At 43.9% G+C, this 14,170-nt stretch overlaps 1 protein-coding gene across 4 annotated transcripts in view; it reads left to right on the forward strand.

Annotated features, from left to right (window-relative positions):
* Nucleotides 1-14,170, forward strand: part of UBAP2 (ubiquitin associated protein 2) — a 130,862-nt gene that overhangs the window by 38,556 nt on the left and 78,136 nt on the right. For all 4 annotated transcript variants that reach the window (XM_074952280.1, XM_074952281.1, XM_074952282.1 and 1 more), the window contains exons 3-5: nucleotides 4,934-5,011; nucleotides 7,514-7,624; nucleotides 13,640-13,793. In XM_074952280.1, the coding sequence (XP_074808381.1) occupies nucleotides 4,934-5,011; nucleotides 7,514-7,624; nucleotides 13,640-13,793 (343 nt within the window). The remainder of the gene's footprint in view (nucleotides 1-4,933; nucleotides 5,012-7,513; nucleotides 7,625-13,639; nucleotides 13,794-14,170) is intronic.

The following is a 14,170-nucleotide window of genomic DNA, read 5'->3' on the forward strand; positions in this document are numbered from 1 at the left end:
CGTTCTTCAGCAGTGCTCCAGATCAGCAAGGAACTGCAAGGCTGTCTGCTAGTCTTCTGCCAGGATCTTATCCCACAGGCTCTTCACATCTTTTCAGACTTCAGCTCTTTCTACTGTCCAGAGGCTAGAATCTTGATGCTAGAGCAGTGGTTTTCAACCTGTGGGCCGCTTGCGGCCCAATGAGCACACAGCTGCAGCCCATGTGGCCATACAGGTGGAATATATATTGTGTGGATGCGGCCCACAGAACACAGAGAGAGCTGCATATGCAGCCCACAATGGAGAATAGGTGGAAAACCACTGTGCTAGAGGATCTGTAGTTAGTGCTAGAGCTTGCGTGGAAGACTGAAGCTTCTCTCAGTAGCCAATAGGGACCACACTCAAAAAGGCATCTGCAGCAGGATCCAGAAAGCTTCCAGAGACCTGTCAGGTGGGGTGTACCCACAGGAAGTGGTACAATGAAGATTAAAAAAAGATTCGTATTGTGAAGGCATTGAGGTTGACACTGACTATGAAGGACTTATCATAGAAGATCAGGGTTGGAAGGGACCTCAGGAGGTCATCTAGTCCAACCCCCTGCTCAAAGCAGGACCAATCCCCAACTAAATCATCCCAGCCAGGGCTTTGTCATGCCTGACCTTAAAAACCTCAAAGGAAGGAGATTCCACCACCTCCCTAGGAAACCCATTCCAGTGCTTCACCACCCTCCTAGTGAAAAAGTTTTTCCTAATATCCAACCTAAACCTCCCCCACTGCAACTTGAGACCATTACTCCTTGTTCTGTCATCTGCCACCGCTGAGAACAGTCTAGATCCCTCCTCTTTGGAACCCCCCTTTTAGGTAGTTGAAAGCAGCTATCAAATCCCCCCTCATTCTTCTCTTCTGTAGACTATACAATCCCAGTTCCCTCAGCCTCTCCTCATAAATCATGTGTTCCAGTCCCCTAATCATTTTTGTTGCCTTCCGCTGGACGCTTTCCAATTTTTCCACATCCTTCTTGTAGTGTGGGGCCCAGAACTGGACACAGTACTCCAGATGAGGCCTCACCAATGTCAAATAGAGGGGAACGATCACGTCCCTCGATCTGCTGGCAATGCCCCTACTTATACAGCCCAAAATGCCGTTAGCCGCCTTGGCAACAAGGGCACACTGTTGACTCATCTTCAGCTTCTCGTCCACTGTAACCCCTAGGTCCTGTTCTGCAGAACTGCTGCCTAGCCACTCGGTCCCTAGTCTGTAGCAGTGCATGGGATTCTTCCGTCCTAAGTGCAGGACTCTGCACTTGTTCTTGTTGAACTTCCTCAGACTTCTTTTGGCCCAATCCTATAATTTGTCTAGGTCCCTCTGTATCCTATCCCTACCCTCTAGCGTATCTACCACTCCTCCCAGTTTAGTGTCATCTGCAGACTTGCTGAGGGTGCAGTCCATGCCACCCTCCAGATCATTAATGAAGATATTGAACAAAACCGGCCCCAGGACTGACCCTTGGGGCACTCCGCTTGATACCGGCTGCCAACTAGACATGGAGCCATTGATCACTGCCCGTTGAGCCCGACGATCTAGCCAGCTTTCTATCCAGATGGACTTAGGCCATCTTTCCATTGTTTAGAGACTCAGCAACCCTGCAGTGATGGTCTAGGCCAGTCCATCAGGGTGGGGGGGGGGGAAGAGAAGCTGGGCACTAATAGCCAGATTTTTTAAACAGCTTGGGAGCTGCTGAATGCCAAGCACTTCTGAAAATCTGGCATTATTTCAGGAGTCACCCATCTGTTCTGCTGGGCTGACAAGAGCCTGTCTGTCTTAGGTCAGCATATCCTAAAATACAGCAGGCTACTGGTGCTCACTTGGGGAATGGTGCCTCTTCTTGGTTCTTGAATTGACTTGTGGTATGGGGAGGCTGACTTTCTACTTCAAATAGTAGTCTCTTTTACTATGTAACCCCAAGTTTCCCCCTCTGATTTGCATTTGTAAGTCTTGAACTTGGTGTCTCACTCAACTGCAGAGACCCAGAAAGTGGTTTTCCTGGGGAGAAGCTTTATTTTTATAACCTGACAGCTGGGATACAGTAAATCTTCTGAGTTTTCCCATGTGGTGTCTACATTCTTCTCTCCTCCCTTTTCATAAGGTGATGCTGGTTTGGTCAATTGAAGAATTACTTATTCTAAGTACTGACTGTCCTGTTTTCTCTGTGCTGTCTTCAGATATCACATTGGCACTTTTGCATGAAGGAGCTTACCAACCAGCAGAAATGTGCTGTATTTTACTTTGTGGTCACTGTTTATTCATTTATCTGAAATGAGAGGATGCTGCTAACCTCGGAAGTCACCTTAAAACCCCACAGTGTAATGCTGATCTTAATTTGAATTGAATAAGAAATTACATTACACATTTTTCCTTCCTCTGAATGGTATCACTGTTACACTGGGTTTGTAACATTTGTGTTAGTTGATTTTTTTGGGTTTTTTTGCTTTCTGATTTTGTGTGTTGGTAGTAAGACAAATAATTTAAAATCCCTGTGAGTGTGTTTTGTGATTGGTCAAGGTTTTTCGGACAGGTAGAACTTGGCTGTCTTGTTTGTTAGTCATAAGAACTAAAAATGAGGGCGCAACCTTTTGTGGGCTAATACAGTGCTAGTTATAGAGTTGACACTTACTCAATAAGGGCAAACCAGACTGCAGATATTGAAAGCGACACGTCCCATGGCTAATGCTGGTTTGGTAACAGTGTCTGTGTTGTTTGGCCTCATAATTCAAAATGGTTGCAGCTCCACTGAAGATAGCCGTAGTACAGACAGGGTTCAGGAGCTTTTACCACCATCTTCTAACATTCCTGAACTCTGTGTACATACAGATACTATTGATACTTACACTAGTGGTGTTGCACCCATTGGGATTTGCAAGTCAAAAAATCCTAGTGTAGATAAGGCCTTTATTTCCAGTTTTTCTTTGTGGATGTGTCGCACCTTGTATTACAGTCAAGTTCCAAAAGATTTTACTTTTTGTCTAACAACGGTTGGTTTTCTTTAAAAGCATTGAGCAGGGATAAAACAACTGGTTTCTTGTTTCTGGTCAAATAGTTGTCTCTGTTCAGGAATGCTACTGTTTGTTTCAGAGTAACAGCCGTGTTAGTCTGTATTCACAAAAAGAGAAGGAGGACTAGTGGCACCTTAGAGACTAACCAATTTATTTGAGCATAAGCTTTCGTGAGCTACAGCTCACTTCATCTACTGTTTGTTGTGATTACTGTCTAAATTCTTCACTGAGATAAATTAGTGGGTAGGTTATCAGAAACGGGGAAACAGATGCCGTAGCGTGACAGGAGTATTGTGCCACTAAATAAGCCCTAGCAAGTGGTTTTTACGTATTGGGACTTTGTTCCTAAAATTATTGGTGGACCTTGCTCCTTTACAGTAAAGGTACCCAAATGCTTACTGGTATGTGCTTACATGCATTTGGTGCAAACTGATTTGAAAAGCTTAGTTTTAACTGAGGCAAAATGGTCTGTTGGATTGAACATAGAGCTGGGAGTTAAGAGCTCCTGAATACTCTCTGTTCTGTCACTGACTTACTCTGTGAGGATAATATATGTAGGACACCTTGAAATGCAAAGGACTGAGTACTGTGATCAGTACAAACTGATTGTCCTGCAGCCTGGAATCTGACTTTTCATCGCTGCATATGCCACTTTCCTCAAGGAACTGGGTGGGACAGCTGCAATGACTCCTCAGTAAGTCGGCAGCTGAGGGAGGTGTGTTGAAAACAATTTTTAAACTCTTCCACTCAGTGTTTAGACTTGTTGCAGGAGTGATAGCCGTCTGCCTTCTTTAACTTGTGCGCTTGTGGTGAACGCCTAACAGCACAGGCATTCTTCTTGAAAGAGGTGTTGGCTACTTTGACTCGTAGCCAAGGAATAGAATTTTACTGTGCAACCTTTCTGAGGTGGCCTCGTAGTAATGAGATTCACCCTCAACAGTGGGTTTTCACCTCTGTTCTTCCATGGATAGCTATGATCCCCTTTTTCACTAAAGTCTTTCTCAATGTGTCAGCATCAATTTGGGACCTCAGTCATCTCCCCAGCATTCAGTTTAGTATGCAGCAGGTAGAAAAGGTTTCATGTTTCAGGAGGGAATGGAATGAGGCCCATGAGCAAAAGGTGGCCCAGAGCCCCCTTCCTTTTTTCTTTAGAGGTTTATCCCACAGAGGCTATAGATCCCTGAAAGCCACATGATGGATCAAAATGTAGCATTACATGATGTGGCCACTAATGTCCATGGGCAGCTGCTGCTTCACCAGAAAGATGAGGGCAGCTGCAGTGTGCTCTGTTATGCCAGTCGAGTGTGGCTCTTGGGGTTTCTGACAAATTGCCAGTGTGGGTCTGTTGTCCAAACCTATAACCAAAGCACCAACCTTTCCAACAACAAAAACAGCCATTAACAAAATTATTCAGTGACAGATTGAGACAAAGGAAACAAGTTTAGTGCTTACAGGAAAAACAAGAGACTGTTCACAAGTGAAAATGTGAGACCTAATACTATAGCACAGTCGAGGGGCTTGGTTACGCACTGACAAAGCTGTAGTGTAGATGGAAGCTGTCCCTACAACAAGGTGAAAGCCCCTGGACTCTGTAGGACTTTTATTCTGTTACAGGGGCGTGGTTAGGATTTATCTAGATTCCCTGACTGTCACAATTGTAGTGTAATTTATCCTTGACATACCTTCTCCCCAACCTTAAAGCTGGTCTAGACGAGGCCCTTTTAGTTCCTTCCTCATGTAACTTCTGAGCCTGTTCCTTGTATTCCTCTTTAAAAATTTTGGAAAAAAAAATTGGTGTGTGTTGACAGTGGGAGGCAAATTACATGAGTACAGTCACAAGTTTTTGTTTTATGTTTTAATTAAACTTTTTGGGACCCTTACTGGATATTTGCACTTTTCAGGCAACAGCAGAACAGATTCGCCTCGCTCAGATGATCTATGATAAGAATGATGCAGATTTTGAAGATAAAGTGAAACAAGTACGTTTCCCATGTTACTACTGGTGCATTGACTTTTATATGTAGCATTAGTCTGGTGCTTAATGGTTTTGTTTGCTCAGGTTTCAGAGGACAGAGTGATCTCTTTGACGCTTTCACATTGCATCCTCTGTCCTTCAACCTACCCCCTTGATTAAGCCCATTGGTGGCAGTGGGGAGCCCATGGTCTCTCAGCATGCCCTGAAGGTTAATGACTCCCGGTTGTGGTGGGAAGCAAGTTCCAGAATACAGGACTTCTCACAGAGAATGCCCTGCCAGTAGCCTCCTCCCATTTAAATCAACCTAAACACCTCCGCTGATTGCATTTGTGGCCGTATTGCATGGGGGATAGTTGGGCAGATAGTCTCGCAGGTAGGCATATCTCATACCAGGTAGGGCTTTGTTGGTCCAAATCAACAGCTAAAACGCCACGCAGAGAACAATAAGCAGGTCTGCTAAACCCTGTGTAATAACCAGATAGGTGCCTTCTGCACTAGCTCCTAGATGAGCCCAAGTTAAAGCACTATGTACCTCATAGTGCTCACATCTAATCTCAGGGTGATTATAACAAGGTGAGCTTTCAGAAGAAACTGTCACAATGCACAGATGAAAACGAAATGATGTTCGTCCCAGGTAGAAGCAGCCCAAGATATTTCAAGATCCTCAAACTGAAAAACTCAGTGACAAGTGCCAGCCTCAGTCAGAGGTGCCAATATTGTTGTTGTCAATTTTTCTGATTGCTTTTTCTGACCTACCTGTGTTTCATTAGGCTTGTCTGGATTGAACCTTGTCCGTGCCCTAATCTCCTAAGATACAGCATCCTTCTATATGAGCTGCTATTGCTTAATAATCTTTAGAATAATAATGATAATATATAATAATCCAAAGTGTATTTAGCTCTTGTGCATACGCATACGTGGGAAATATTTATCACCTGTGTAAACGGCATTTGCTAACATCTTGGCAGCTTTTCAGGAAAAGCTGAAGTTTAAACATAGCTCAAAGGTGAAATGAATCTTTTTTAAAAAAAAAATAAACTGAGTTCCCAGATCATTAAGAGCATGTGTAGGCTTAAAATTGCAAATAAATTCATTGTAAAATCAAACTGCTTCTCATCAGTTCCTCTTCCATTTGCATGCCAGGATCTGGGTACAAGGCATTAGGGTTCTAATTATCCTGGTGTAGTGGGTAATCACTAGCAACTTAAGCAGTATAAAGAGTTCAGTTCCTTGCTGTGCCTTGGGTTATGATTATCACTTGCTGCCCAAGTGCTACTATTGGGGTTACTGTTGAAAAACAATCAGCAGCTTCAGCTGGTGCAGAATCCAGCAGTCCACCCACTTAGAAGTCCAGCTTAGGGTGACTGCATGGCAGCTGTTCCCTTCCTTCCAGTGGCATTTTCTTCGGTTTCATTTATAAAGCCTGGTCTGAGGCATTGTCTTTATTCCGTACTTTTTCCTGATGTCTACATTACACAATTGTCTGGTATGTGCTCAGTTGCCATGGCAATGGGTGCACACCAGGAGCCAAATCGTGTATTCCCTGCTTGTAGCATAACCTGTGTGCATCTGTTAAGTGTGGAAATGCATAGGATTCCAAGACTCTGCATGGGAGGGCTACACTACCTGCAGGGACCAGAATGTGGCAGAGGCTTCCAACATACATGTTGGGTTTTTTTGTCGGGGGGAGGGGGGACAGGTTGGGTTGGTGAATCTGCCACTACAAAGATTATATCTAGTCAGTCATCCCTCCTCCCCTTGAAAGCGCACTGCAGAGACTGCTGTGGCCATGATGCTCTGTGGTCTATTGTGGGGAAGGTTTCCTCAGGCTTTTGCGCTTCTCTGCTGTACACAGCTATCTGACCCTAAGTCAGTGGTCCCCAAGCTTTTTATGTCACTCCCCCCTTACCTGTAATGTAATCTGTGTGTGCCCCCTGGGAGTAGGGTCAGGGGCTGGGGCTGAGAGCCGGGAGTGGGACCGAGCCGTGGTTGGGGGCCAAGACCAAAGCCAGGAGCTGGGACTGTGGCTGGGAGCGGGAGCTGCAGTCAGGAGCCAAGGCTGGGGCCTGGGCTGGGGCCGGAGCCAAAGTGGAGCTGGTGGGCAGAGTGTGGCTGGGTGGTTCTCCCTCCCTGCCCCCCATGGAGGCTGGCCCGGACACCTTCCAAATGTTCCTCCATGCTCCCACAGTTTGGGGACCAGTGCCCTAAGTTATAAATAAAAAGCAAACACAGAAACCTGAGCTTAGATCTTGGCAAAGGTTAGGCTTTTCAGGTCACCCTTAAACTGTATTTATTTGTCCTGTATGTCTGCAAATGTGGTGTTAGTGACTCTGGGATCTCAAGCAATTCTTTAAAATATATATATTTTAAACACAGCATTTCAGTTCGGCTTTGGTACAGCAGCAGGGTTCTTCTTGGGAGAGTCTGGAGTAGCACTAATTCTCGCCTTATTCCTTTTAATAATGGTTTGATATCTAATATGTCTTTAACTTTTTTTTTTTACCAGCTCATGGAAGTGACGGGGAAGAACCAGGATGAATGCATAGTGGCGCTACATGATTGTAATGGGGATGTGAATAGAGCAATCAACATACTGCTGGAAGGAAGCTCAGACACAGTAAGGATCCACTTGTGAACAAAACAGCATATTTTTGTTATGGTCCCTTTTCCACTTTCTAGGAGTGGATTGTGGGGGAACAATCAAGCCCTTGACCTCAGGAATCTCCAATCCCTCTATCTCCTTCCAGCTCTCCCTAAAAAAGAAATGAAGACTGGGGAGACTTCTCACTCACATATTGATATGGTAAAATCTGGACTGTCCTTGGAGTGAAAAAAAATCTTTCATGCCAAGTAGTACAGAAGAGAAGTACAAAAAGGAGCATAGGTATTGAGAAATTTGGTCACCCTTTTTAGCATGCTCAGAGCAGGAGGGCTTCCCAGCCAGCAAGCCAGAATCTTTAGCTAGGTTCTTCGGATATTAACCTGATCCTGATGTATGATGTAGTATGTTAATGTTTTATTGTAACTTTGCCTTAACAAAACGTTTAAAACAACAAAACTCAGGCATGCACAACAAAACACCCAAACCCCAAACTAAGCTTTGAAAACATTGTTGCTGTCCTGTCACTTTACTGCTGAGTCCCTCTGATAAACACTAAGGGTATGTCTATACTACCTGCTGGATCGGCAGGCAGTGATCGATCCAGCGGGGGTCGATTTATCGGGTTTACTCTAGATGCAATAAATCGACCCCTGAGTGCTCTCCCATCGATTCCCACGAGAGGCACAGGCAGAGTCGATGGGGGAGCAGCAGCAGTCAACTCACCGTAGTGAAGACACCATGGTGAGTAGGTCTAAGTATTTCAACTTCAGCTAAGTTATTCACGTAGCTGAAGTTGTGTAATTTAGATCGATCCCCTCCCCAGTGTAGACCAGGTCTAAGACTTCATATAAACAAAACCACTTTAGCTCCACCTCTGGATCTGGTACTTAATGGCAAATGCAGTGTTATGTGCTGCCATGTCTAATCAGTCTGATGTCTCAGGCAGTTGGAGATGGTCCAGAGTAAACAGCCTTGTGTGTTTGCCATGAACAGCCAATTTTCACTGCTGTAACAGGAGAAGCAGCCACTTGTAGATATACAGTATCGCTCCATAGGTGCGCACTGCACTTAGCAAGTGTAAAATTAAGATGAGGTCTGTGCCCTGAGGAGTTACAGTTCAAACTCTAATAATGGAACAGTAGGACATGGCAAATAGCTGCTTGTTTCATTAATAGCCTCATTAGTGAGAATTCCTTTAAGAGGAGGGGAGAGGAATATCTCCAAATATGTGTTTAATAATATACAGAGTAGCGCAAATTTCTTGTCCCAAGAAGTAGTGGACAAGAGTCTAAATGGGCGTAAAGTTGTTCCTGCAGAGACTTTTAAATTTATCAGATGGGATCCAGTCTGCTTCCTCATCTCATCCTAACTGGGAAGGGAAGCCTGGACTTCATTTCCTTTTAACCCCTCTTCCTTTATCTCTCCTATAATGAGTCAGTGCAAAGACATGTCCTGCTCAGATGTTGCTACAAGCCAGTTAATCCTGTTTCAGCTTCTAAAGCGTAGGGGTCACAAATTGGGATCTTTCTAGTTGAGAGGACAGGAAATTCTTAAGTAAGCTGGTAAAAGTCACAAACAAACCTTCCTCTGCTCAGCCTATGTCTCGATGTGGGGTTCCTCTGAGGTGGACTATTGCTAGGGCTGCAAGTCTTTCATGGAGGTCATGTGACTTTCCGGGACCTCTGTGACTTCCACAGCTGCAATGGCTGGTGCGGCTGACCCCAGGGCCATCTGAGCAGCTGGGGTAGGCCTGGGGCCAGCGGCACCAGCTACTGCTCAGGCAGTCCACAGTCCCCCAGAGCAGCACCGTCCTCTGGAGCACACCCCCAGGACCTAACATTTAGTTAGGGTTATTTTTAGCTTTTAGCCTTAACTATTGCTTGCTGTACAATAGGTGGCTAAGTCAAGACTAGCAGAAAGCATTGAATGAGTTTCTTGGGTATCTCGCAGGAACCAAATACATACTTAGAACAAAAAAAAAAAAATCACATTTTAATGGTAGCAAATATTGATTTCAGTCTGACTTCAAAAATTTGAGTCTTCATGGTCTTCAAGTTGAAAATACTTGCTTCTTTGGGTAACCTAAATGGGCTAGAGCACAACTGTGTCTTAGAATGTTTTCTCTGTTTAGCAGAGAAGCTTTCTGTAAATCAGACACAAGCCAGCACTCTGATTGCTTAGCATAGCACTTTCACCCTTTGGAGAGCCACTCCAAATCGGTCACTCATCATAGAGAAGTGTGGAAGGCTTGGATGGTTGTACATCAGTGTAGTACCGAGCCTGCCTGCTGGGAACCAATACTGATGTCATAAATAGCAGCGTTTTCCAAGTTTCTCAGTATACATTTTTTTAATTACATGAAATGAAAGGATTTAAAGCTGCTCTTAAAATTTGCTGCTGTGCATATTCACTAGCTTTTTCAATTATTTTTGAGGCAGTCTCTTGGTAGTTCACCCAGGATACCTCTTGAGAACTGGGTACTGTCTACCCAGCCTTCCCCCTACAAGGGTATGCTTCCACACCGCCAACCTTGGCAGCCATAGAATTACAGTAGCACCATGCTTTGCCACAGAAAGACTTTAAAGCCAGCGGCTGTTGTTGGATGAGAGAGTAGAAAATCGGATCTTAAACCCTGTGTCACTTTTTGTTACAATGAGGGCATTTGCTTTAGTGTCTTGGTTAAAGTTCAGCTGGAGAAGTTTTTCTGTCTACCTAATTGCAGGAGGAATTTTTTGGTTAGGCAGTCATCATTGTCCTTATCTGTTGTGTAGTGTTGCTAAAAACTGCCCCACAGGTGGGTACATTCCAGTGGTAGGTGAAATGAAAAAGCTTCAGCGTGCATCGATAATATCAGTGTGTTGGGGGTCTTTGGCTGAAAGACACTATAGGATGTCAAACATTTTCATGGGATTCTAGTTCATATATGCTACACTTAAAGTGCTGCAGTAACTTGTAAGCAATCTATTTAATGCGGCCGAGATGGCAGAAAAGCAAGAAAAAATAGTTAAAAGTTCTATTCGTAGAGCATCCAAAAGACTGCCAAAGAATGTCTTTGAACTGAGGCCTCCATACCGTCTGACTGTCTGATAATTGCTTTATGAAGATCCCCGTCTCTAGTATTTCTAACAGCCTCTTCTGGATGTACAGAATCAACGGAGGGATTAGGCAATGTTCCTTTGACTACTTTACTCACCAGAATGGCCGAGAGGTTAAGGTGTTGGACTTAAGTTCCAATGGATGTGTGTCTGCATGGGTTTGATGGGGGTGGGATAGCTCAGTGGTTTGAGCATTGGCCTGCTAAACCCAGGATTGTGAGTTCAATCCTTGAGGGGGCCATTTAGGGATCTGGGGTAAAAATTGGGGATTGGTCCTGCTTTGAGCAGGGGTTTGGACTAGATGACCTCCTGAGGTCCCTTCCAACCCTGATACTATTCTATGATACTTTTTCAGCTGGGGATATTACTCAAATTGTCAGCGTCTGTCTTCATGCCTGACTAGCTGTTTTGCTGGCTAAATCCTTCAAACAATCCATCGTGCCACTTAAGATAAGACCAATAACTTTGCCCGAGACAGGCCTCTTTTGTTACATTGCTGCCCAAGTTCAGATCTGCAGCTGGTGCTTGGACTGCTTCAGACAAGGTCAGCTGAAAACTTTGTTACTTAGAAGACTCTTATTGGCTTGTTGCTTATTGGCTTATTGGCTAAGTTACCTTGATGCTGGCTTTCCTCTCCTCTAAGACGTTCCCTGTTAGGGGATACCAGCATTAGCCTTAGAAGATATCCCTAGGGAAACCCAAACTCCTCTCGGCTCTTCCTTCTAGAGGAATTATTCTTTCTGTGCATAAGAAGCATTAAATGGCTTAATGAAACCCTCCACTTCAGCTATTACTTTAGTGGACGTTCTTATAAGTGGAGAAGGAAGGACTTGATTGCTTCATAGCTCTACACCTGTTACTTAACACACACACATTAACACCTGGACAGTTTCAGCAGGAATTCTACTCTTCCCAGCAGTGATCCTCTGCTTCTGAAAGAGGCTATTGCAGAGTCTTTGTTTCCAGCAAAACATCTCTCCCCATGTTGAGGGACACCAATTCCACAGACTCGTTAGAAAATAGTATAGAGGCCTTTAAAAATTCCTGTCTGTTTGCCTCTACCCAACTTTTGTGTCTTTGCATACAGCTTATGCCTGAGCAAAATAACGACAGCTCCTTTTGAGACCTACCCCTTTTAGGGTGACTTGTAAGTTGTCTACCCTGTAGGATTTTCTTTCCTTTCAGAGATGTCTCAAACTTTCTCAGGATTTCAGCATGTAAGTAGGCTTCATCCACCATAGCGCTTGGAACCCCCTGGTAATCCTCCTGTACTGGAGGAAAATCAAGCTTTCCACCACATATAAACTAATGTCCTTTGCATATTCTTTCACCTGTTTGTGCAACTCATAGTCAAGGCTCTTGTCAGCTTAGGAGAAGCCCAAACCTATGGTGCTTCAGCCTCTCACACCTGAGAAAAAATTGAAATAGGATTGTAACTATCACTCTCCCCTCTCACCCCCCCACCCCCTCCCAAAATCAGCTAGCCATGAAAGGGAGCCACCAGAGTAACTTTTTGTAGTGCTAACTCTTTCCAGTGCAGAAGTTGAAGCACAGACTATTTTTGATTTTTTTACTTTTAAAGCATTACGATATTCAGTTTGTGTTGCTACCTTGATAACATTTGGGGCTTTTGCATTGTCTAGCCATCATTGGGTAGCTTGTTACAGCTCATCCTCAGGAGAGGGGACTTTGATTTGAGTTGAATGGAAACTTTGCCTGAGTAGTTCAGGAGAGACTGGGCAGGACCTAGAGTTAATGGCAGCCAAACTTCGTCTTCATTATGATTGGTACCATTGCTTCTCTTGAGGTCACAGCTTCATCCAGCATTCCAGATGGTGGTTGGAGGTATACATTGCCCTCTGTATGTGGTTTGTCTAGACTAAGCTCTTTGAGGCAGGGACTTCATTCTCATAACTGTATATTAAGTGCCTAGCACACTGACACTGTGCAAATAAATTTTAATCTTTCTCCCCTGCTTTAAGAGAAGGAGGACTTGTGGCACCTTAGAGACTAACCAATTTATTTGAGCATAAGCTTTCATGAGCTACAGCTCACTTCATCAGATGCATGCTTTGTAACTATGGCTTAGTAGCTTAATTCTACAATTACATAATATATTATCAACTGCCATATTATTCTGAGAAGGTTTTTTTTAGCTATTTCATTTTAAACTTGTACAAATGTTTTGTAATTCCTAAGGGTCTGACATGAATCCTGAATGTAACTGTGGATTTAAGATGAGAACAGAGGTCTGACATTGAAGCCTTGATTCTTCGCTTTCTCTTGCTTGGGCATTGCAGCAATTTCTGAACACAGCAATGCTACATGCGATGTGCTGCAGTCCTTGGGCATAGTGGGCTGACTTGTTTTGGCCCAGTTTCCCCAAGCTGCTGTTCTGATACTCTGATCATCAGTGCTTAGATTCCAAGAAAACCAAGTTCATTTGTTTTATTTTCTAATTCATCTGCTCTCTCATTGACTTCTTTTCTCCCTGTTGCAAATATGCATTCTCCCCTGTCATGCTGAGAGATGAAACGATTCAGTCCTGTTTGTTTCCAGTCAGACTTCTGAAAACAGTTGAGAGGATGAATGCCTACCTCTTAGCAGGTTTTCTGTTATGCTGTCTACCTAGACTTCTTTAAAGTAACCTGAGTCAGTTGCAGCCAGAAAGATTTGAGATATTAAATGTGTGCTACCTATGTTCCATGGGAAAACCCACTCTCAAAAAGCTGTATCTTCTTCCCCCTCACACAGTGATGTCTTCCTTGCTCTCTGTCCTAGTTTAGCGTGTGAAAAACATCATATACATCTGTGGCTTTATACACATGAGATCCATTTATCTATTAATTGGGGTTTGGGCTGGAAAGTTTTGGAAAGTTGACTGGTTATCTCTGCTTTTTGATCTGTTGTGTCTAATACTTCTCCACCCAAATAGACTTCATGGGAGACTGTAGGGGGAAAGAAGAAAAGCCTTGGAAAAGAGAGTTCAGAAAACAAAGAGAACAGAGAAAAGCGAGGGGACAGGGAAGTGAGCCGTGGACGGGGAAGCTCCAACAGACGGGGAAGAGGAGGCAACCGTGGCCGAGAGTGTAAGCACAGACACCTTCATTTTTAAAGCTCTAGTCGCCTTAGTCTTTCTCTTCCTTGCCGCTGAAGTTGGTTGAGTTATGAAAGAGAAGAGGATCTAATGGAATAAAGTCCAGCAGAGCCTCAGTGTGGTGACTGAGTTATTGCATTTGTTTTTTTGGCAACAGGTATGCATGATGCTGTTACATGTCTTGGTTTCGAGAGAATTTATTTTTGATTTATCTTTTTAAAGGCAAATTGAATTTATTTGAAATACCTTCTGCCTTTTTATGATCACATAATCTTTTGAGAGTCGCTGTTCGGCACTTAAATTTGGAATGGAACCTTCGTAAGGACTTCATATTGAGCATTGTAGAGCAGATAAAACCTGATACATTTT

The sequence above is a fragment of the Natator depressus genome, chromosome 5 (assembly GCF_965152275.1).
Source record: "Natator depressus isolate rNatDep1 chromosome 5, rNatDep2.hap1, whole genome shotgun sequence".
Taxonomy (NCBI): domain Eukaryota; kingdom Metazoa; phylum Chordata; order Testudines; family Cheloniidae; genus Natator; species Natator depressus.